This window comes from Pongo pygmaeus, chromosome 18 (genome assembly GCF_028885625.2).
Source record: "Pongo pygmaeus isolate AG05252 chromosome 18, NHGRI_mPonPyg2-v2.0_pri, whole genome shotgun sequence".
In the NCBI taxonomy this organism is placed as follows: Eukaryota; Metazoa; Chordata; class Mammalia; order Primates; family Hominidae; genus Pongo; species Pongo pygmaeus.
The window spans coordinates 80,481,753-80,505,164 of NC_072391.2; the positions used below are offsets into that span (position 1 = coordinate 80,481,753).

Genomic DNA, 23,412 nt, shown 5'->3' on the forward strand with positions numbered 1-23,412 from the left:
GTAAATTCAGAAATGACAGTGTTGTATGCTGTATTGCAGTGTCTCTAGAGTAATGGAAGATGTGATTCTGAACCCATTTTTATCTCTTTCATAGCTTTGGCCATGGCCAGCTTGCTGATTCATTCCATCTCAGTGGTTTCATCCATTAAGTGGAAATAATAATGTTCTCTGCCTCCAGCATTGAAATATATATATATATATTTATGTATATATATACCCCTAATTTGAGGTTTATATATATATAACATATATATTTTATATATTATATATATTTAATACAGAGGGGTTTAATATATGTAATATTTAATATATAATACATAGGGGTTTAATATATATAATAGCGGTTTAATATATATAATACATAGGGTTTAATATATATAATATTTAATATATAATACATAGGGGTTTAATATATAATACACAGGGGTTTAATATATAAGATATCATATATAGGGCTTTCACATATATCAAACCCCTAAATTGAGGTATCTATATATAATATCGATACATATATATTTAATATATAGGGGTTTGATATATATAATATTTAGGGATTATATACATACTATATATATAAGCCTACTAAATAGATGTGTGTATGTGTATATATATATGTATATATGTATATGTATAAACCTTTTCTGATGAGGCGAAGTGCTTCCTCTGCACCATGCCTAGTACCTAGTAGAAGTGACAGTGCCGGTGACACTGGATTATTGGATATATGTAAGTACCTGGAATCTTGATAAATGCATGCCCAGCAAATGGCTTCCATTGCCTTTTTTGTTTTGTTTGCAGATAATTTTTTTTTTTAAAAAAATATGTTTTGTGGAGTTAAAAATAACAAAATGTCCAACTTTGACTGAACTGGCATTATTGGCCTCCTTGATACATCACTATATGTCACCCGAGTGCTGGTAAGCTTCCTCACCTGCCAGCTACAAAGACGCGGCTATTGCGATGAAAGGCGTTAGGCAGTGATGCTATTTCTGGTGCTGTTACTTCAGTCAAATCTGTGTTCACCAGGTACCTCTGTGCTGGCACCTGTGATTAGTGAATTGGTCTTGGAAGTATGTTTGCAATGTGCTTTCTCTGTGTTTTCCAGATATTTTTAAATGTCTCTCTGTTTTTCTGACCAGGTAGTCGATAGTGACAGGCCAGAAAGGTCCAAGTTCCGGCTCACTGGAAAGGGAGTGGATCAAGAGCCTAAAGGAATTTTCAGAATCAATGAGAACACAGGGAGCGTCTCTGTGACACGGACCTTGGACAGAGAAGTAATCGCTGTTTATCAAGTGAGTACCCCTCCGCCATGCCCACCCTGTGTGCAGAAATGTGGCTTTCAAAGATTGTTTTCTTCCCACTGAGCTCATTATTTCTGTGCCTCATCAAACCCGGGACTGCATGGCTTTAGGGTGTTTCTGTGGGAGCTGAAGTGGATGGAGTTGAACCCTGACAGGGCAACAGTGGGGGGTCTTTATCTCATCAACAGAGCCCTCCAGGCCTGCATCAGACTTTGGGTACCAGACACCAAGAAGGGAGACCCTGGGGGCATCTCAGAGGAGGTCAGAACCCTTAGGGCAACTTTGGCTTTCCAGAGACCAGCTTGATGATCTAGAGCTGGAAGAGGTATAAACCCCAAGACCTGATATAATTAGCAAGACATGGTCCTTAGGGTGAAAGCAATTGCTAAATATTCAGCAATAAAGGAGCAGTTAAATTATGGCAGATTTTGCAAGGCAGTTTTCTCTAGCCATTTAAAATGCTTCTGAAGAAGTTGTAGTTATATGGGAAAGAGTCAAGATAGTGAATGAAAACAACATACAGACATATGTGGTATCCTCATTACCAATGGAGTATTTGCACATATCGTGAGGTGTATATGTTTAACAAAAATGATAAAGAAAAGTCAGTGTGTTAATGGTTGTATTTGGAAGTGATTGATTGATTGATTTGGTTTTCTTGCCTACTTAAATGCATTATTGTGAGTTTGCAGTGAGAAGATACTGTAAGGGCATTGGAGGCATAAAGTGCTGGACAAACATAGAGTAGTAGCATGATGGTAGGTAGTAAAGTCCCCACCCTCCAGCCGAACCCTTTCGGGGCAATGCACTCAAGGGTCTCGGGCCCTGGGAGGATGCGGGTGCCTTCCAGATTTCCATCTCGGAAGCCTTGCCAAAGCCTTTTCTGAGCGTTTGCTGGGGGAGTCACTTGTCAATGAGAACTGAAAAGTGAGCCATGTGTCCCAGCTCATACTCAAGGGGGAATCGGGTAGTTGTATAAATTGAATGTTGGTGCCCTCAGAAATACCCAGTTCCACCTGGCCTTGACAGTAACCAGAGGTGACCTGGCAGCTATTGGTGTCCAGCTGCTGTAGGAACAACCAGCAGCAGACTATGGATAGATGCCCTCTTCTCTTTCTGAGCCCATCATGGGAGTCTCCAAGAAAGTTCTGGCACAAAAAACTAAGGAAAGATACAATAAATTTCATAATTTCTTAGCAGAGTGATCAAGAGCTGTGGGGTCTGATATGGTTTAGCTGTGGACCCACCCCAATCTCATCTTGAACTGTAGCTCTAACAATTCCCACATGTCAAGGGAGGGACCCAGTGGGAGGTAATTGAGTCATGGGGGTGAGTCTTTCGCGTGCTGTTCTCGTGATAGTGAATAAGTCTCATGAGATCTGATGGTTTTATGAATGGGAGTTCCCCTGCACATGCTTTCTTGCCCACCATGTAAGAAGTCCCCTTGTTCTTCCTCCATCTTTTGCTATGATTGTGAGGCCTCCCCAGCCACGTGGAACTGTGAGTTCATTAAACCTCTGTCCTTTATAAATTACCCAGTCCTGGGTATGTCTTTATTAACAGCATGAGAACGGACTAATACAGGGTCTGAGATCCTCCATTCAGGTCTCAGAGCTGCTGTGTACTGAGCTGTGGGACCTTGAGCAACACTCTTACCCTCCCTGATCTTGGGATTCTTGTCCATAAAGTGTGAATATAGCTAATGCTTCTGAGGATTATAAAAAATGAAATTACTAGTTTTTGGTAACTAGTAATTGCTAAACAGCTAATAAAATAGAGCTTGGGCTGCAGCTTGGAGCTTCTCATACTTTTTAAAAACTGAGGCCATATAACACTACAGTAGTTAAAAGCATGGATTCTGCACACAACCAGATTGGCTGCATGCAAATCATGGCTATCATGTACTAGGTGTGGAAACTTGACAAGGTGTCTGCCTCAACTTCTTAACCTGGAAAATGGGAAAAATAATAATGATGATGTCATAGGATTTCATAAGGATTAAATGAGCTAATACATATGAAGCATTTAGAAAATGTTGGAAACATAGTAAGCACCATATAATCTTCCTACATGGGTGACAGTAGTCAATGATATTAAAGATGAAGGAACGTAAGTGAAAACCCAAAGGATTCCAAGTTATAGCCCAATCTCTCATGTCCAGCACAAACTTTCCTTGAGTAATCTTGAGTTTTTACTACACTTTTGTAGTCTACTTCATAGCATATTGATTGATTGAGCAATTCATTCATTTTACATACATTTAATTGAGTGCTTATAGGGTAAGGGACACTCTTCAAGGTGGTAGGAGGATACAGTAGCAACAGGACACTCTGGGTTCCTTGCTTTCATGTATCTTTTATTCTAGTTCTTTGTTTCAAAATAAACTGGCTTGAATTCCTCTCTTTGGTGGGTAGATGACATGCCAGGAAGTTGTGCCTTGCTTATAACATGGCTTGTTGATAACACAAGCACAGGGTCATGTACCCTCATTGGAAAGGCTACTGATATTTAGTGGGAATGCAGTTTCTTACACAAGTACTTGGGTTACTTACGACTGGCAGACTGGGGCCGAGCCCTGAGCAGTGCACGCTTCAACGGGCTCATGAGGGCCTACTTTCTGATGCCACTTCCCTCCATGCCTCATGCCCTTCAGTTCGGTCATTGCCCTGTTTTCATCACACCCTCACTGAAGCTTCTTACAGTTGCTGAAGCTTCTTCCTCGAAGAAGCAAGTTTGAGGAAGAGCCCCGATCACTCTGTGGTTCTTTATTTTTAGATGATGAGAACTGGGTTACTCTCATGTTGGTCTACTTTGGGCACAAGAATGTTGCAGTTTCAGTTCATTTCAAGTGCCTATTTAAGAATAAGTTACTATTTTAGTAGTACAGCTAGATTCATGGTATTCATGGTAGTCAACATGGTTGGTAGCAAATGTGGTTCTTCAAAGAGTAGAATCCTAGGTCTCCAAATCTTCACATTTTAGTTTCTAGTCTTGCAAGTTTAAAAAGGAGAGAGCCGGGTGCAGCACTCCAACATGGCGCATGTATACATATGTAACAAACCTGCACGTTGTGCACATGTACCCTAGAACTTAAAGTATAATAATAATAAATAAATAAATAAAAAATAAAAATAGAAAAATAGAACAAGAAAAGAAAAAGAAAAAGAAAAAAGGAGAGAGCCTGCAGGTGAATGTGTTGCCATCATAATAGCGCCAATGTTTCTGTTGTTTAAAGTGCTACTCACATGGAAGTACGTGTTGATGTATTAACGTTTTCCAAATCCAACAAGAAATATTTTGATCTAAATCTCAGGGATTTGCATGATAAGAAATAATCTGGAATACATTTGTCCTCGGGCCCCTGAAAGTGCATCACCATTGAAGCTCCTGTTTATTGAACACTGCATGGCAGATATTGTGCTAAACACTTTGTATACATTCTCTTGTTTAATCCATTTCACACAAGAGACTTAAGAAGTAGGTGTTAACACCATTTTACAGATAAGCAAATAGCTGTTAAACAACTTATTCAAGGTTTCACAGCTGGCATGTATTGGATTTGGGATCCATATCCGTTTCTTTTCAGCTCCAAAGCACCACATTTTCAATCACTAAGAAACACTCTTCCTATTTTATCCCCAACTAGATTTTAGATCTAATCTGTAAATTTCTTAGCTCCTTTCCTAGGAACTCTGCTTACTGGGGCTGGGAAGGGAGTTTGGCTGGCTGGGTGATCTATTACTTTTTAAAAACCATCCATTTCCATGACCCACTGCCATCTTGCCACTCCTCCCTGCCCCAGCCCCCAGAAGAGTTTCCCAAGCTTCTGACCCAAAGTAGCACCTGGCAAAATAATTTATCTCTTGAAGTATTGGAAGCTGACATACTAATGCAAAGCCTCCTTAAATATTACTCATTATTATGCATTTTGCCAGCATTTGAGTGATTTGTGAACTCTTCCTTGGAATAAAGTACTGTAAATGATTCACGAATGACCAAGTTTATGAAATTCTATGAAAATATTAGCAGATGGTAATGATTCCCTCACACTGCGAATATGATCTACTGGCTGCAAATTTGCCAATATGGGATGACAGGAGTGGAGTGGGAGACCATCTGTTAGGCAGGTGGGGTGGGGGGAAGACAGGGGGCAGTTGGGATGGGTTCTGCAGGAGGTGCAAGGCAAAACAGGAAGCAGGACCAAAACCATGGTAGCAGGCAGGTGTCCTTGGCAGGAGACCTTCACACTGATCTGTTGTCCAGTGGGAGATGCTCAGATAACTGGGAATGTCAGAGCTGGGTGGGAGAAGAGAGGAGCATATGGAAGAAGAGGCAAAACTAACTTTATTGAGCACCTATTAAGTGCCCAAGAATTCCCTAGATCCCTGACGTACACAAACCTATGAAAATGGTTATCTTGTCTTCACTGATGAATTAAATGAGGGCTAAACAGGTTCCCAAGTTGTATTTTTAATATTAATGTTGGGGTGAACATGTCTTGAACATTTACAGTGTGCCAAGTCTCCATGCCAAATACTCAAATGATGGTCTCATCTCATCTTCATAAAGATAGCCTTGATACATCTACCACACTCAATTCTAGAACAGGTAACTGGAACCATCTGTGTTCCTGGCCTCAGAACATGGAAAGGACCTCACCGCCACCTTCTGAGTATTTGCTCACATTTTATACTATATAACTTGTTCTTTTTTGAGCCAATTTCTTGGTCAAGTTTTGAATTTGTGGTCAAGAATGTTGTCATAAAATTGAAATACAACTGGCGGTCAGAGGTATCCTTGCTCATATATTTTCTTTCGTTAATGTGGCTCTACCCCAATTCTAACCCATCTGTAGCTCCATGACAATTTGGCAGAAAACACATTAAAGTGAAAAATGCTGCCATCGTGCGGAAATAGGCGTGTCATAATGTCAGTGCTTATAAGACGATTGGGAGATAGAGATGTACCCATGTTAGAGAGTTATTTAAGTGATCAACCTGGTTATAATAACGTTCATGTTATGAACAAATGATGCACATATTACCTTGATGGGATTGTACTACACCTGATTAGACTTGTACTTGGAAAGGATCCCAGCTGTCACTAGTAGGGACATGCTATGGAAGTCTTCTTTGTCCTCTACTCTGGTCTTGCCTATGGCCACCTTTCTTAGCCAGGGTTCTTGGTGGCAGTCAACAAAATCACCTCCAACTAGTTTACAAAGAAAGAGATTTATTAAAGAGTACAGGTAGCCAGTAGGATTGCCCAAAGTGCCAAGTAACCTAGTTTACAAGGCCAGATAAGGTGGTGCTACAGGAAATACCCATGTATGAAACTATTCTAGGGCAAGGTTTTTCAACAGTGGCACTATTGAAATTTGAGGCTGGGTGATTCTTTGTTATGGGGGGCTGTCCTGTGAATTGTAGGAGGCTTAGCAGCACCAATGGCCTCTATCCACTAGATGCCAGTACCACCACCCCCCCCACACACACACCTACTCTTGACAGTCAGAAATGTCTGCTGATATTGCCAGTTGTCCTATAAGGGGCGAAATTGCTTCCATTTGAGAACCACTGTTAGAGAGAAGTGTTATAGTCCATTTTGTACTGCTGTAACAAAATATCTGAGCCAGGGTATTTATAAAGAAAAGAAACTTATTGGCTGTAATTTCTAGAGGCTGGACAATCCAAGATCAAGACACCAGTAGGTTTGGTGTCTTGTAAGGCCATTCTCTTCTTGCAAGATGGTGCCTGGCACCTTGCACCCTCCAGAGGAGAGGAAGGCTGAATTCTCATATGGCAGAAAGTGAAAGGGCAAAAAGACAGCACCTATTCCTGAAAGCCTTTTAAATTAAGGCATCAAACCTACCCATGAGGGTGGAACACGCATGCTCTAATCACCTCTAAAGGCCCCCACCTCCCAGCACCGTTACATTGGCTATTACATTACAACAAGAGTTTTGGAGGGGACAGGCATTTCAACCATAGCAAAGAGTCAGTGTCGCTGCTGCCTCTTCCTGCCACTTTGCTCTGACGCTCACAACTGGATGTGGCAGCCCTGCTTGGGTTACCTAAAAGAGCCAGGTGACTCTGCCATGCTCAGAACCTCTGATCTGCAAAGCACAGCTGTGGCCTTCTGCCACTCACTTCCATCCAGTCTCACGCTGGTGCATCTGCAGGAAGAACCTAGACCATAAGCAGGACTCTAGCTGCAAGAGAGCTGGGTCAATATAGTTTTTAGTTTTTCCAGCTCCCTGGTACAGGAAAGTCCGCTAACCAGAGGACTGGAGCAATTGTTGTCACCTACCACATTGTCATGTCATGAGTGCAATTTTTTTAATTCCATAGGTTTTTGGGGAACAGGTGGTATTTGGTTACATGAGTAAGTTCTTTAGTGGTGGTTTGTAAGATTTTGGTGCACCCATCACACGAGCAGTATACACTGAACCCAGTTTGTAGCCTTTTATTCCTCATTCCCTTCCCACTCTTCCCCCCTGCCAAGTCCCCAAAGTCCATTGTATCATTCTTTTGCCTTTGCATCCTCACAACTTAGCTCCCAATTATGAGTGAGAACATACGATGTTTGGTTTTCCATTCCTGAGTTACTTCACTTAGAATAATGGTCTTCAATTCCATCCAGGTTGTTGCAAATGCCGTTAATTCACTCCTTTTTATGGCTGAGTAGTATTCTACCTATATATATGTATGTATACACACACCACAGTTTCTTTATTCACTCATTGATTGATGGGCATTTGGGCTGGTTTCATATTTTTGCAATTGCGAATTGAGCTGCTATAAACATGTGTGTGCAAGTATCTTTTTCGTATAATGACTTCTTTTCCTCTGTGTAGATACTCAGTAGTGGGATTGCTGGAGTGCAATTTTATTCCAAGTGAGAGCCTGTCAGTGAGAAGTTTAGTTGCCCAAAGGCAGGTAACAGGCTCACACCTAGGAGAGTGTGTTTTCAAACCTGTGATCTTAACTTCTCTTATCATTATGGTCCTATCAATCAATAATACACATGTGACCTAGGTAAGAGCCCTGAGTGGGACAAAACAAAGAATTTGGGTTAAAAGCCCAGGCTTTGGAGCCAGACCTACGGAGGGAAGAATCTTGACTCTCCTATCACATGAACCATATGAAATTGCCATTCTTACAGGTGAAAAAAGGTGAACATTGGCAATTTCATGGTTCATTCTAATACTCTGACACCTTTAGCGAGTTACTTCTCAGTCTCTGTTTTCTCATTTTTAGAATGAGAGTGAGATTACAGTATCATCTCCTAACAGTGTTATAGTTAGTGAATGTTTATCACTCAGCGCAGTCACTTAGTAAGTGTTCTGGAATTGGGAGCCAGCCTGCCACATATGGGTTTTATAGTTTAAGCTCCCTGCAGGTGAAATGGAGTTGAAAGCACTTGTGAGGCAGCAGCTAGCAGGTAAAGAGTTGAATGTCAGTAACTGTCTGTAAAAGGGAATCATCTTACTGGGCAGTTTCAAACTGTGGCCCCAGACTAACAGCGTCACCTGGGAACTTGTTAGAGATGTAAATTGTTAGGTCCTTTCCCAGGCCTGCTGGATCAGAAACTCTCGGGGTGGGTCTCTACATCTGGGTTTTAGCAAGCCCTCCAGGTCATCCTGAGGCTCACTGTAGTTGGAGGAACACAGGTCTAAATAATCACACTCCTGGGTATTGACATCATGGCAGCTGACCTGATCACTAATTGGCCTTGATGAAGATGACCTTTGAACCAATTTCGTTACAGTTCTGGTGGGGTAACATGTGCCTCAACTGTGCTTATTTCTCCTGGTGCTCTGGTGTGCCATTTGAAAGCCCTCTCCATCCAATTCCAACTCTTCCAAACTGCTTTCTTTTTGTTTCATTAGTGGCACCTGAGAGCCAGGCAAATTTGTCCCAGGCTTCCTTGCTGCATCCTGTCTAGACTTTGGATGACTGTTAAATGCCATGTTACTGCATGTTTGCTTGTTTCTCAGCCAGAGATGAAGATGTCCTCAGAAGATTGCAGCTGGAACAGGCTGATGTAATTCCCGATAGGGGGAAATTAGCCTTGGGGTCGGCAGAACCAGCTTTATCTGCCTTAGTAGATCTGTGACCTTGAACAAAGCATTTGTGGTTCTTGAAGTTGTTGCCCTTAGAATCATCTGGGGAGCTTTGAAAACCCTGAATGCCCAAGCTGCACTCCAAACCAATTAAATCAGGATGTCTCAGAGTGTGACCAGGTGTCAGTATGTTTATAAAATTCTCCAAGTTTTTCCATTGTGAAGCCAAGTTTGAGAGACTGTTGTGTTACTATAACTTGTCTGTACCCCAGTTCGTTCATAATTAGGAATTAATATAATGATACCAACCAGCTAGGTGTGTGTTTGAATATCAAGCGAGACAATGCAGGGGTTTCTAACACATAATAAAAGTCAAAGATCTCATTTCTCCCAACTGCTTGACTCTGAGCAAACATCTGAGGCTGATTTCTAATGCCTTCTTTGACACAAACACTTAAAAATAGGAATTCGGAGAAACAGAATTTAATAAACAAATGCTTGTCTTCTGACTGCTTGTGAAAAAATAATTCGAGGTTTGTTCGCAGCCCCTCCCTACCCCTGCACCTCTGAGCACCTCCACCTGACTTTTTCCAGTTCATCTCTTCGTATTTCCAAGCACTTCATGTTATTACAACCCGGCCTTATCTGTCAGGTGCAGCTGGCGAAACTGAGGCATGAAGAGGTTAAACGACCTTGCGGCGGCAGCCACATACCTGGATTAGACTGCTGAGTTGCTTCTGACTGATTATTTATTTGGTCCACTAAGCAAAGCTGCTTCCTCACTCAGGGCTATAGAAACATATTTTTCTCTGAACTTCATTAGCACAAACTCCTCAGAAGAGGTTCAACTTGAATCTTGGCAGGTGGGAGAACCCCACATTCCTTAATTTTCTCTCCTCCACCCCCATACTGTTCTTTGCACCTGTGGCGCCTGGCCCACACTCGGGACTTAGCACCCGTCCATGGAATGAATAAATAGTACGATGGCTACATTTTTTTTTTCTGTTTTAGTTGTCTAACTACAACCAAGTCTACTTCATCATGCTGATTCTTCAAATTACTTGGCGGCATTTTCTTTCCCAAGGTGCTGAAGCATCGCAATACATTGGGACTACAAGAGCCTTAGACCCATTTTGTCCAGCCCAGCAGCCCAGTGAATTTACAGGGAACAAGTTAAATAACAGGGCAACTGCTCAGACTCCCAGGACTTGAGTTTCCCTGGCTATGACAAGCATCGTGACTGACACTCTGGGACCACATCCCCAAATGCAGGGGCAGGGTAGGGGGCCATCCATTCCAGCTCCCACCACCCACTGGCCATGTATATGCCTTCAGCAATCAGCATACTGATATTTATTTTTATTTGGTAAAAAATGAGAAGGGAGAGGAAGAAGTGTGTTAGAGGTGTGGACTGGAAAAGAGAGGAGCGAAAGAGGGCATACGGACAGGTTGTCCTCCTATGCTGGGACCCTGAAGTGGGTTGAAGACCCTTGGGTTCGAGAACAGAAAACAATTGAAGTCATGTTTTATGAAAGACTCTGCGAGATTGAAAGTGAGGGCCAGACGCTAATTAAATTGATCACAAATGATTGGGTCAGAACCCAGATGTAAGCACCACGGCTACGGGAACAGGTGGCCAAGGATTACCCAGCTGGAAAGAGAGGCCCCCTCTGACACCTGCAGCACTGCGGCATGGGAAGTGCTGGTCTTTAGGGGTGGGTCACTGTGGTGACATCACCCCCAGTGGCTCTGATAAGGGAGGAGGCAGCAGCAGCAGTTGGCACATGGTATGGAAGCTGACATTGATCAGGGGGCCCTTGTGAAGCCAGCCTTGGGCCTCCCAGGAAATACCTGGGGAATAATGTTGTGATGGGGACTGAGTTCCTGTGGAGCAGGTTGGAAGCTGATGGTCCCTATGATCAGGGAATAAGGATAAATGTGTCCCATGTCGTCATCCAATGCTGGGAAGCCAGCCAACCTCCACGTTACCCATCTCGATTCTGGCCTGCCCACTGCTTCCTGTTTAATTGAAGCAGATGCGTGACTGCTCTGGATATGAAATAGGGATAACCTGTGAGCAAAACACCCGGGTAAAAAGCACGTGGGGGAGCATGCTTTTTGGCCAGCTGAGTCTTGTCTTCCAGTCTAGAGAAGGGGAGGAAAACAGGGGAGCAGCTGCGGACCATAGAGCCAGCATCCACGCCAGGCAGCACGGACTCGGCAGCTCCATCAGAAAGGGATTCAGCTCAACCTGGGGGCCGATTCATTCAAAGGACATTGATCTGGCACCCAACTTGTGTTAGCCGCTATTTCACAGTGCTGGGGATACAGCAGCAAACAACCACCAAATCCCTGCTTTGTGGAGCTCTGTCAATCTACAGGCATTAGTGAGTATGACGATCAGGTGGCCCTAAGTGCTGGGAATAGACATGGAGCCGAGAAAAGATATAGAAGGTGGTGGGAGACACTGCTCGGTCCAGGAAGGCCCTCCTGGGAGGGGCCATAAGAAGGGAGGCCAGATAGAAAGTCTCCTGAGGGGCAGGAATGAGTGCTGTCCTTACCTCTCATGTACCCCTGACAGCTGTTCTCAACCATGGATGCTTCGTTCCCCTAGCAGATGCCTCGCAGTGTCTGCAGATGTTTTTAGTTGTCACAACTGGGGCTGTTATTGGCATCTGGTGGGTCAGGGATGCTGCTCCACATCCCACCATGCACAGGACAGTCCCCACACATCCGCAGGGCCATGCTCTGCAGGCTCCTTGCATGGTGTTGGCCACTCAGAGGGTCCAAAATTATTGCATGGTTTGTTTGCTCAGTATTCATCAGGCTTGGATAGTCAGGAAGTCTGTCTTCATCTCTGGGGCACCAGAGATGGAGGAAGGGACACTATTTCTGTTCTTGTAAAGTCCACATGCTAGCTGGGGCAGTGATTTGCAACAATCGACTATATTATCATGTGAGGAGGGTCATGTTACAGGTTCAGCCTTCCAGAGGACATGAGGTCAAAGCAAGTTCTCAAGAATGAGGAATAAGCCAGGAGACAGGGACGTGGATGGGGCAGGAAGGGTGCTGGGAGGACAGCTGATGGAAGAAAGCACTTATGGCACCTCCAGAGGAGTGCATGCAGTTTAGAGCAGACGAGGGTGGGGCCGTAGCAGGGCTTGACTAGGAGCGAAAGTGGGATTCACATGCTAAGGAGTGAGCTTAGACATGATACTCCTGAGGTGAAAGGGACAGATGATGGAGGATTTTAGGCTGAAAGTGACATGATCGGATTTGGATTTTACAGGGACTGATGTGGTTGACCCGCAGGGGATGAATGGGAGACAGTGAGTTCTGTCTCTGGGTCTTTGAAGCCAGAGTGACACACATCAGATAGATGCAGTTTTCACCCAAGAAGACCTCGGTAGTGAATGGGATTAGTCCAAACTCATAGTGAAGATATTAAATATACCTTGGGATAAAAAGAGTAACAGGAACGGGGACTTGTGGGAGGAGGGCAGGCCATACCGGGCCTCATAGGGCAGGATAAGGTGCTTAGATTTTACTCTAAGGAAGCCTCAGCCTAGAGGGTTCTCAGCAGGGGAGTGACATCTAATTTGCATTTCAAGAAGATAAGATTGATTTGAGCAAGTCAACAATAACATTCAAATTGTCATGAAATAGAAATTAATTCAAAAATGCATTCATTTATTGAGACCCCACTACCAGGCACTGGGGAAAAGAGATCAAAGATAAAACCTTGCTTTCCCTGGAGCTCTGCCTTCAAGTTTCCCTCTACACATAGCAAGCCAGAAAACCTTTATTTTTTAATTCACAAGTAGAGGGGTGGGGAGCATTTTATGTGCTGACTGGTTCTCCCCATTTAGTCTGGCATAATTTCCATGCCAAGTAAATATTCTCTTTTAAAATTTTAAATTTTGAGGGTTTTTTTTTTTCTTCTACAGGGGTTTATCAGTGGGCTATCTCAAAATTTATTAAACACAGTTGGCCAGAGCTGTTAGCTGTTGATTTGTTTGATTGGTATCTGTTTTAAGATCTTTATTATTCAGAAGGCATATCTTTTCTCCCAGTGAGGCATTAAGTAGCAAAAGAGATCATTTCCATATTTTTCTTTCTTCCAGAGGTGCAGATGTTTGCATAATGGGCTCCTTTAAGTAAAGTCCACCTTTTCTGGAATCATGTTGGAAAGCCTGCAGGCCCATGATGAGGGACTATCTTATATTCTTTAACTCAGGAATAGTCATTCCTGTTTCTGCATGTGGGACCAAACTGAGCCATGTTCAGTGTGCCAGACCAATCACTCTGAAGCTGGACTAGAGTAAAAGCAAACTGGAGAGTCGCATCCTCGTTAAATGATGGCTTAGCATGTAAAACATTCATGTGACTGGATTGTCAATGTTTGACAATAAGATGCTGGGAGGAGAGCCCTGTGCTCTTTTGAAATTGATCGTGTCCTCCTTCAATGGATCATTAATAGCTGGGGAATATACATTTAAAAGGGGTAGACCCACAGCAGAGGTCTTGGCCAGCGGTCAGAAAGGCTGAGAAAAATGGGCAGCTGGCATTTCACAATCAGTCGTGAATGCGTTTTCTATTCCTTTTGAGTTTTTATTGCAGAACCTAATCATGAACTCTACCAAAGTCACATTAGTTCCTGTTCAGTGTTTCTTATGTCCTGTGATGTGAGGCTCTGGTAATTAGCAGGGCTGTTTCTGCTCCCAAATAAAAAGGAAATATATTTAGAAAATGGATTTGTTAACTCTGGAAAGCAGGCACAGGAAGGGCTGCATGAAGTATCTTTCTCTTGCTGAGGTAGGCTGCAAGTCAATGTGGAAGAAGTTCTAGATCATACTGTGTGTTGCCTGCCTGACCACCCCCACAAGCCTCTTGACTCCCTATTCCCAAATCTGGAATTATTTTTAGAATGCTCTCCCAGGCCGGCGCGGTGGCTCACACCTGTAATCCCAGCATTTTGGGAGGCCGAGGCTGGAAGATCACCTGAGGTCAGGAGTTTGAGACCAACCTGGCAAGCATGGCCAAAACCCCATCTCTACTAAAAACACAAAAATTAGCTGGGCGTGATGGCAAGCGCCTGTAGTCCCAGCTACTTGGGAGGCTGAGGCAGGAGAATCGTTTGAACCCAGGAGGTGGAGGTAGCGGTGAGCCAAGATCACGCCATTGCTCTCCAGTCTGGTGACAGAGCGAGACTCTGTCTCAAAGTTATCCCAGGGGATATCAAACTGAGAAGACAAGTATTTCTTGGGAATGCCACAATGTGGATGACATAATTTTGGGTCAGCCAAGGAAATCCGGGCCCTAAGATAGAAGGAAGGGAAAACTGTGAATTCTGTATTTGGAATGTAAACCAAGCATATGCCAGGAGACATCTTGGAAATACCATTTCCATTCAGAATGGTTGCTCTCTTTGTCCACATGCCTTTATCTTCCTCAGGCTCTGACCTTTGCCCAGCTCTCTAAACTCGAGCAAATGCTCAGAGCAAGACCCGGTGCTAGGATCGGAACAGGGAAGACACATGGAAATGAATAAGAAGGTCACATTCTAGATAACTTGCACATCACGGCCCCCTTTTTGTAATAATCCCTTTCTCCATCCTCCACCCCTATCCTCACTTCCCTGTTCTCTATGAACAATTCAGTTTAACTGTGTAGGTTGGATCATGGCATGCTGGTACCCTGGGGTGATGGAGAGTTGCCTTCCAACTGAAGGTCAGCCACAGAAAGAGCATCTGTGTGTTGGCAAATCTGCTAGGTTCAGGGCTCTCCGAGGGAAGAGATAGGAGAAAAATTTTGGATTCACTTTTGATTGTACTTCCTGCTGCAGTCAGGATTGAGGTGAGGAGAATTGCATGTTAACAAGCATAGATCGCACATGGAATGGCCATCCTGTGAGGTAGTGAGTCCCCTCATGGTTGACGTGTTCCAGCAGGAGCTGGTGAGCCCCTTCAGGAAGAGCATAGAGGGATTGTTACTTTATGTAGTTACATTAGAAGTAGGGGGTCTGCAAACTGTGGCCTGCGGGCCCACTCCATTTTCACCTACTCCTTGCATATTGTCTGTGGCCTCTTCCACCCAGCAGCCGCAGAGTTGAATAGTTGTCAGTGTGGCCTGCAAAGCCAAGAGGACTTACTCTGCCCCTCTACAGAAAAAGCTTGCCAACCCTGGACTAGATGAACCCTGGTATGGGTTGGATGTTTTTCCCCTCCACATTTATACTGAAATGTGATCCCCAATACTGGAGGTGGGGCCTGGTGGGAGGTGATTGAATCATGGGGGTGGACCCCCCTGAATGGTTCAGTGTCATCCCCTTGGCGACCGAGTTCTTGCTCAGCTATTTCACATGAGATCAGGATGTTTATAAAAGAATGTGACACAGAAACAGAAAATCAAATACTGCATGTTTTCACTTATAAGTGGGAGTTAAACAATGAGAACACATGGACACAAGGCGGGCTTTTCAGAGAGCAGAGGGTAGGAGAAGGGAGAGGATAAGGAAACGTAACTAATGGGTACTAGGCTTAATATCTGGTTGATGAAATAATGTTTACAACAAACCCCCATGACACAAGTTTGCCTGTGTAACAAGCCTGCACTTGTACCCTTGAAATTAAAAGTGTTGTTGTTGTTTTTTTTTTTTTTTTTTTTTTTTTAAAAAGGCTGGGCACGGTGGCTCATGCCTGTAATCTGAATGCCTTGGGAAGCCGAGGCGGGCAGATCACTTGAGGTCAGGAGTTCAAGACCAACCTGGCCAACATGGCAAAGCCTTGTCTCTACTAAGAATACAAAAATTAACCAGGTGTGGTGGCGCATGCCTGTAATCCCAGCTACTAGGGAGGCTGAGGCAGGAGAATTGCTTGAACCCAGGAGGCAGAGGTTGCAGTGAGCCAAGATTGTGCCAGCTGCACTCCAGCCTGGGCAACAGCAGGACTCTGTCTCAAAAAAAAAAAAAAGTGTGGCACCTCCCTTCCCCCACACACCTTGCTCCTGCCTTTGCCATGTTATACGCCTGCATCCCCTTTGCCTTCCACCATGATTGTAAGTTTCCTGAGGCCTCCCCAGAAGCTGAGCAGATGCCAGCACCATGCTTCCTATACAGCCTGCAGAACCGTGAACCAATTAAACCTGTCTCATTTATAAATGACCCACTCTCGGGTATTTTTTTATAGCAATGCAAGAACAAACTAACACAAACCCTCATATTTAGGAACTGGTAGCTCCAGTCCTTTTATATTGAATTTTAAGAGCTTTTGAGACTATCATAGTTGATGCATTAAAGGAAGTTTATAAGTTTCCCCTTTTCTGGGTATTTGCAAGGAAAGGCAAAAATGTGTCACCCTGAAATGATGGTGATGTTGTCTGACCTAGAGATGAACTAAGTCCAGTCCAGGACAGGCTCCCCAGGGAGCATTTGGAGGTCAGTGTGAACCCACTTTTCCAGATTGGCAGCAGGGCCAGCTTTAGGTCCCTTGAGGTTGTCTGCACCCCACTTCCTAAGTAAACAAAATAATGACTAGAAAATTCTTTGCGGGAAAGGGAAAATGTGCAAATATACGAGACAAAATTGTTTTTCTTTCCCAGCAGTTTTCTCCCTTAGGACCGTTTCACAGGCCTGAGCTACTCTAGGAGTCTGTTTTGCTCATAGGCTAAGCGTGAAGCAGACCCTTACTCTCTAACACAGTAACAACCATAGCAATGTTGATGATCATCAGCAATGTTGATGATCATAAGCAGCGCTTGCAGGCTTGGCTAGTCCTTTACAGACGCTATGTCACCAGTCCTTGTGCTGACTCAACGAGTAGGTACCTGTATTAGTTTTCTATTTCTGCCCAAACAAATTACTGCAGGCTTGGTGGCTTAAAACAACACAATTTTTATCTTACAGTTGTTTAGGTCAGAAGTCCAACATGATTCTCACTGGGCTAAAACCAAGCTGTGGGCAGAGCTGGCTCCTTCTGGAAGGGAGCATCATTCTCCCCCGTTTTCCAGCTTTGGGGGGCCACCTGCGTTCTTCAGCTCATGACTCCTTCCTCCATCCTCACAGGCAGCAATGGCAGCAGCTCCTTTCACACTGACATCTTTCCTGTTCTCCCTTCCCCAGCCCTCTTTCCTTTATAAGGACCCTTATGAGTCCATTGGGCCCACCTACATAATCCAGGATCCTTTCTTTAGTTTAAATTTATCTAGTTCACAACATTAATCTTCTTTACCATGTAACCTAACATAGTCAAAGTTTCCAGACATTAGGATGTGGGCATCTTTGGGGGCCATTATTCTACCTACCACCACACTCCTTGTATAGATGAGGTAATGGAGAGACAGAGTGAGTTAGGAACTTGTTCAAGGTCACACAGTGCTAAGTGATGGATGATCTTAACCTTCGACCCCAGCTATTGTCATCTCTGGAAAGCGGGGACGGGTAACGTGGCCAGCACAGTGTCCAAGGGGCTCCCCTCTTCTGCTGGCTTCAAATAGGGTGACAGCCAGAGGTAGAAGTAACTCTGGATAAACCCACAGGGGCAACCCTGGATTCTCGCTCTGAAAGCTCACAGGCAGTGTGTGGCAAAACTGGTTTCTCTGATAGGTTTTCCTTCCAGCGTGGGAGTACCCCAGCCTCTTGCAAATCTTCCTTTTTTTCATAAATGTCACCTAGGTGCTTTGCGGGGATGATTTTCTTCAGAATGAGTGAGTGTCAGAAAACAGCCAGCCACTTGATTTTTATTCCTGTTTGGCGCAGTCCTGGGCACAGAGCTCCTTTCCATTCGTTGCTTAGCAAGAAGCAGGCCCCAAATAACCATCTGCCCCAAGGCCCTTTTGTCCACTAGAGAGGATAGGTGATTAGATGGAGGGTAATTGATAATGCAGGGTCAGTAGGCAGAGAGAAACCCCTTGAGGTTGGACCTAGGCAGCTCCAAGTCCAGATTCCTGCTCCAGTGCAACTGATGCTAAACAACAACAGCTGGGCTTTACTGCACACCGATGGTGTTCAGGTGTGGCGTGAGTGTGTTTCCTGAATGATTACTTAGAAGTTAAGTCTCCCCTGCCATGCCAGGGGCATTGTTCTAGGCGCAAAGGATTTTACAGTGAACAAAACACATTTGTAGCCCTACCCCCAGCCCCTCTGGAGCTGATAGTCCTAAGGATCTTAAAGGTAAAGATTGTTTTTGTCCACTTTGCATATGGAGAAACTGAGCTTAGGGAAGTGTCTGGAAAAAGGTCACATGGTAGCTGATAGTGAAAGAACCAAATGACAAATCCAGCTCCTCCCCTCCAGATCCCAAGCTCCACACACTGACTCTGTTAACTGCTTGGTTTGGGCCAGGCACCGTGGCTCACGCCTGTAATCACAGTGCCTTGGGTGGCCTAAGCCAGAGGATTGCTTGAGGCCAGGAGTTCAATACCAGCCTTGGTAACATAGAGATCCCATCTCTACAAAGTAAATAAATAGATAAATAAATTAGCACAGTGTGATGTTATGCACCTATAATCCTAGCTACTTGGGAGGCTAAGGTGGGAGGATAACTTGAGCCTGGGAGTTCAAGGCTGCAGTGAACTATGATTACATAACTGCATCCCAGCCTGGGTAACAGAGTGAGACCCAGTCTCAAAAAACTACATACACACATATATAAACAAACACTTGGTTTGCAGGGAAACACCCTCCAATGCACAGGTCAGCCCCTGCCCCAGAGAATGACGCAGCTCCAAGTGCCAATAGTGTCACTGCGGAGAAGCCCTGGTGTAAAATGAAAATAATAAAATCCACCATCGAGTGTTACTATGAGCTTTGAAAGCCCTATCATGTGAGCCTTCATCTAACCGAATCATGTTTTCACTGACTGGATTTTCAGCTGGAATCGTGGCCTGGCCCCCCTTCTACCCCTGACTCAAAATCTGAGAAATGACCAGTAACACCATTCTAGAGGAACTTGCCAATGCTCATTTTTTATTCTATGTGGTGGTGTTTTTTTTTTTTTTTTTAATTTTTTTTTCCTCATTGCAGAAGACAAATTCTATTTCCTTACTCCTGAGGGTAAACTAATTCCAGCAAAGGCCATTTGTCTTTGGTATCTTAAGATCTAGATAATTTACTGCAAGTTTATTTTTATTGAAAATTATGTAGATATTATTCAGAAACACAATTTTCAACTATACGGCACACGTAAGCCCATTATATTTTAAGTGTTAATACATAGACTGAGGATATATGCTAGAATGTGCATTTCTCAAAGATACTTTTTTCTTTTTTTGTGACTCACTGAATTTGAGGCCCTTAAACTTGTGTGCTATGAAGTGCTAAAGGATTAAAATATTTTCAAATGGATATTGTGCTATAAGTTTTGAGTTGTTACCATTTGACTGCAATTCAAACTCATGATGCTTTATATAGCTTAGATGATTAATTCAGAAATAATTTGCATTTAAATGCATTGAAGATATTTAACTTATGATTCCAAATGTGCTTATTTTAAGCCTGGCAGAAGTACTTCAATCTCCAAAGTATGTGGACGTTGTACTTCTCCCTAGTTTGTGGACCTGAAAAGGATTTAGATATTAATATAGAATAACTTTTCCAAACTAGTTCTGAAAACATAAGAACTGAGAGATAGCCCCCTGCAACACACACGCACATGCACACACACACACACACACACACACACACACACACACACACACACACACAGGTTTTGTGCTCTCTTGGGAACATTTAAGATACATTGCAAACTACAATTGCTTCCTTAAAATGTACAGTGGAGGTTTGACATAATAAAGATATTTTGAAGATCTGCAGTCGAGAAACCTGTTTAAGCCAACATATTACACACTTTTAAGTAAGAAAAGCTCTTAGTAATATCCTATAAGAACTCTTAACCATTATAGAAATTACTCTTTGAATAATGTTGTGAGAAAAAATTTAATTAGTGAAACCCTAAGGAAGTGATCAGCATGGAGATTCATGATGGATGCCAATGTGCCTTCCTAAAATGCTGTATGGCTATTCTGGAAAAACAGTTCTGGAGACAGATTCTGGCATTAACAATCTCTGTTAACATAGTGGTAATTAGGTTCTTCCCACTTCTGGTTGTTTCAGCTAATTAAAATGTGAGGGAGTCCAGTAATTCATGAGTGGATAAACAAATTGTGATACATCCTTGCAATGGAATATTATACAGCCATAAAAAGGAATAGAGTAGGTAAAGCCATAGAAACACAAGTTAGATGAGTGGCAGGGGTGGGAAGGAGAGCCTGCTTATAGGTCTGGGTTTTTCTTTGAAGTCATGGAAATGTTTTGGAACTAGACAGAGGTGGTGGTTCTACAACATCATGAATACACTAAACATGACTTTAAAAATGATTTATTATATATGAGTTTCACCTCAGTTTAAAAATCACAGTACACAAAAAAGACGTAAGGGAGGCAAGAGAAACTGGGCAGGAAAACCCAGGTGTGAGGACCAGGAGGAAGAGGGTGGGGCAGAGGGGACAAGGCAGATTCGAGGGGATGTTCTGCCACATTCTTCGGGGTGGCATGGGCAGCTTGTAAGTAGATGAAAACAATTTTAGGAAATTGCAGCCTAAAGGGGTGTTCAGTACACAAGAGAGGCCCTCAAGAAAAGGTCACCAAGGGATGGCAGAAGAGCAGCCTCTGCCTGTCTCAGCAGACAGCTGAGTGGGCACCCACCCCATGGTGATGTTCATGACCACAGCCTGGTGACCCACACTTGTGTCTTTGCTGTCAAGCAGAAGCAAGTGACCACGAAACTAAGCTTAACTTCTGGTGTTCTGTACTTGTGTAAGGAATCATACCCACCCCGTGGTGATGTTCATGATCACAGCCTAGTGACCCACACTTGTGTCTTTGCTTTCAAGGCAGAAGCAAGTGACCACGAAACTAAGGAAGCTTAACTTTTGGTGTTCTTTACTTGCATAAAGGATCATACCTTACATGGTAGAGAGGGAGTAGGCCAACACTGTGTAATAGACCTCTCTGCAATGATAGAAGTGTTCCATAACTGTACCGTCCAATAAGGAAGCCAAATAGATAGTAGTCCATGTGGCGACCATTGAGCACTTGAACTGCAGCTAGTGCAGCTGTAGAACTGAGTTCTTAATTACTGTTTTTTTAAATTTAAATAGCTGCATTTGGCTGATGGCCTTACTATTGGAAAGCACAGGTCTTGAATGTCATAGGTGAAAACTGTCTTTAGCATCACATGGGCCTATGTTTTAACACCAACTTTGCCTCTCCCTTGCTATGTAATTTGAGGCAAGTTGTTTAATTGTGAGCTTTAGTTCCTCATTTGTAGAAAGGGAGAAATCAGAGAATATGCTTCCTAGAGTCACTGTCGAGATAAAATGAGGTATAGCATATTAAGTATGTGGAACTGGGCAACTAATAAGTACTTGATAAACATTATTTGTGTCTTTGGGTATTGATAACCTATACATGTCTTATGCAGTGGTGCTTTGAGAAAATGAGGTAGAGAGAGGTGAAGTAACTATGCTTAGGTCACATAGCCGGAAGGCAGAGGGCTAGGCATTTAATCCCAGATGTTCTGATGCCAAAGTCCATTTGCTTGCTGCTGCACTGGGTTTCCCTTGGAATCCTGGTTACCAAATTCATCTCTGCCTGTAGCGTTAGACTGGGACTGAGGAATGGATCTCGTTTTTCCTACAAGTTCGTCCATTAAGTATGAACTGTTCTGGTCTTTGTTGAGATAGTGTATTAGTCCATTTTCATACTGCTATGAAGAAATACCGAGATTGGGTAATTTATTAAAAAAAAAAGAAAGAGGTTTAATGGACTTACAATTCCACATGTGTGGGGAGGCCTCCCAGTCATGGTGGAAGGAAGGATCAAAGGCATATCTTACATGGAGGCAGGCAAGAGAGCGTGTGCAATGGAACTGCCCTTTATAAAGCCATCAGATCTTGTGAGACTTATTCACTATCACAAGAACAGCATAGGAAAGACCCACCCCCATGATTCAATTACCTCCCACCAGGTCACTCCCATGACACGTGGGGATTGTGGAGCTACAATTCAAGATGAGATTTGGGTGGGGACACAGCCAAACTATATCAGATGGGATTTCTTGTAGGACTTGAAACCCTGGGGAAACATGTGGTTGTGTGATGGATTTCTATGTCATAGTGGTCTTTGTTTCTTACCTAGGTTGGTTCTGGGTAGGTTCTGGGCTGGACTGGCAGGGGAGATCCTGGTCTCTGTCATCTCAGGCACCTGAAGTCAAATCTTTCAGAAAAAAAAATTTAACCAGTCTCTATATGTGGCTTTTTTTTTTTTTTTTTTTTTTTTTTTTTTTAGCGTTGAGCACTTCTTTTTGAATGCCTTCTTTTTCGTTCTATATAAAAGTGTCTCCAAGTCATGGAGAACTTTGTCTGGCATGGACAAGGGCAAGACAGTCTTCTTCTGTCCTGGTGACATCCTATTCTCCTCACCTTTGGGCTAAGAGCAGAGTTTGGGCTTTTAATGAACAGTTTGTCCTGACGGGAGATAAGTCAAAGTCAGGCATTGCAAAGTACCTTGCATGTGCTGTTACTGGCATCTCAGTTACATTCTCCATGGGTGCTTAAGAAGCTAACACTCACTGTTGGTCAGGGGACTGATGCTCTACTTCCTACTCTAAATACAGCCCCTGTCTTGTCACACTTGCTGTTTAAGAGCCTTACCATGCCATTTTTGAGAGAAATAAAGTGAGGTTTCATTAATGTGAGAGATCAACAGTAGTTCAGTTATAAGTTATCACTGCAGAGGGAGAGCAGCAGGTTCAGCTCCTCAAGTTGGAAATAAAAAAGATGAATGGGAGGAGGAGATGAAGTTAGTGATCTACCGCCTGGGCACTTTGTCAAGGGTGCATAAAGAGAGAGGGGAAAGCCCTTTCTAAACACAGATTATACACCAAAGGCAATTAATAATTGTTTAATCCTTCTGGAGAGCCATTTGTTGTGGTGATATTCACATGACTGTCTTTAACACCATGACAGCAGGAGGGTCTTATTTCACCACCC

The 23,412-nt window shown here is 43.4% G+C and overlaps 1 protein-coding gene across 3 annotated transcripts in view; it reads left to right on the plus strand.

Moving 5' to 3' along the window:
* CDH13 (cadherin 13) overlaps positions 1–23,412 on the plus strand; it is a 1,176,109-nt gene that overhangs the window by 592,298 nt on the left and 560,399 nt on the right. For all 3 annotated transcript variants that reach the window (XM_054453276.2, XM_054453277.2, XM_054453278.2), the window contains exon 5: positions 1,140–1,292. In XM_054453276.2, the coding sequence (XP_054309251.1) occupies positions 1,140–1,292 (153 nt within the window). The remainder of the gene's footprint in view (positions 1–1,139; positions 1,293–23,412) is intronic.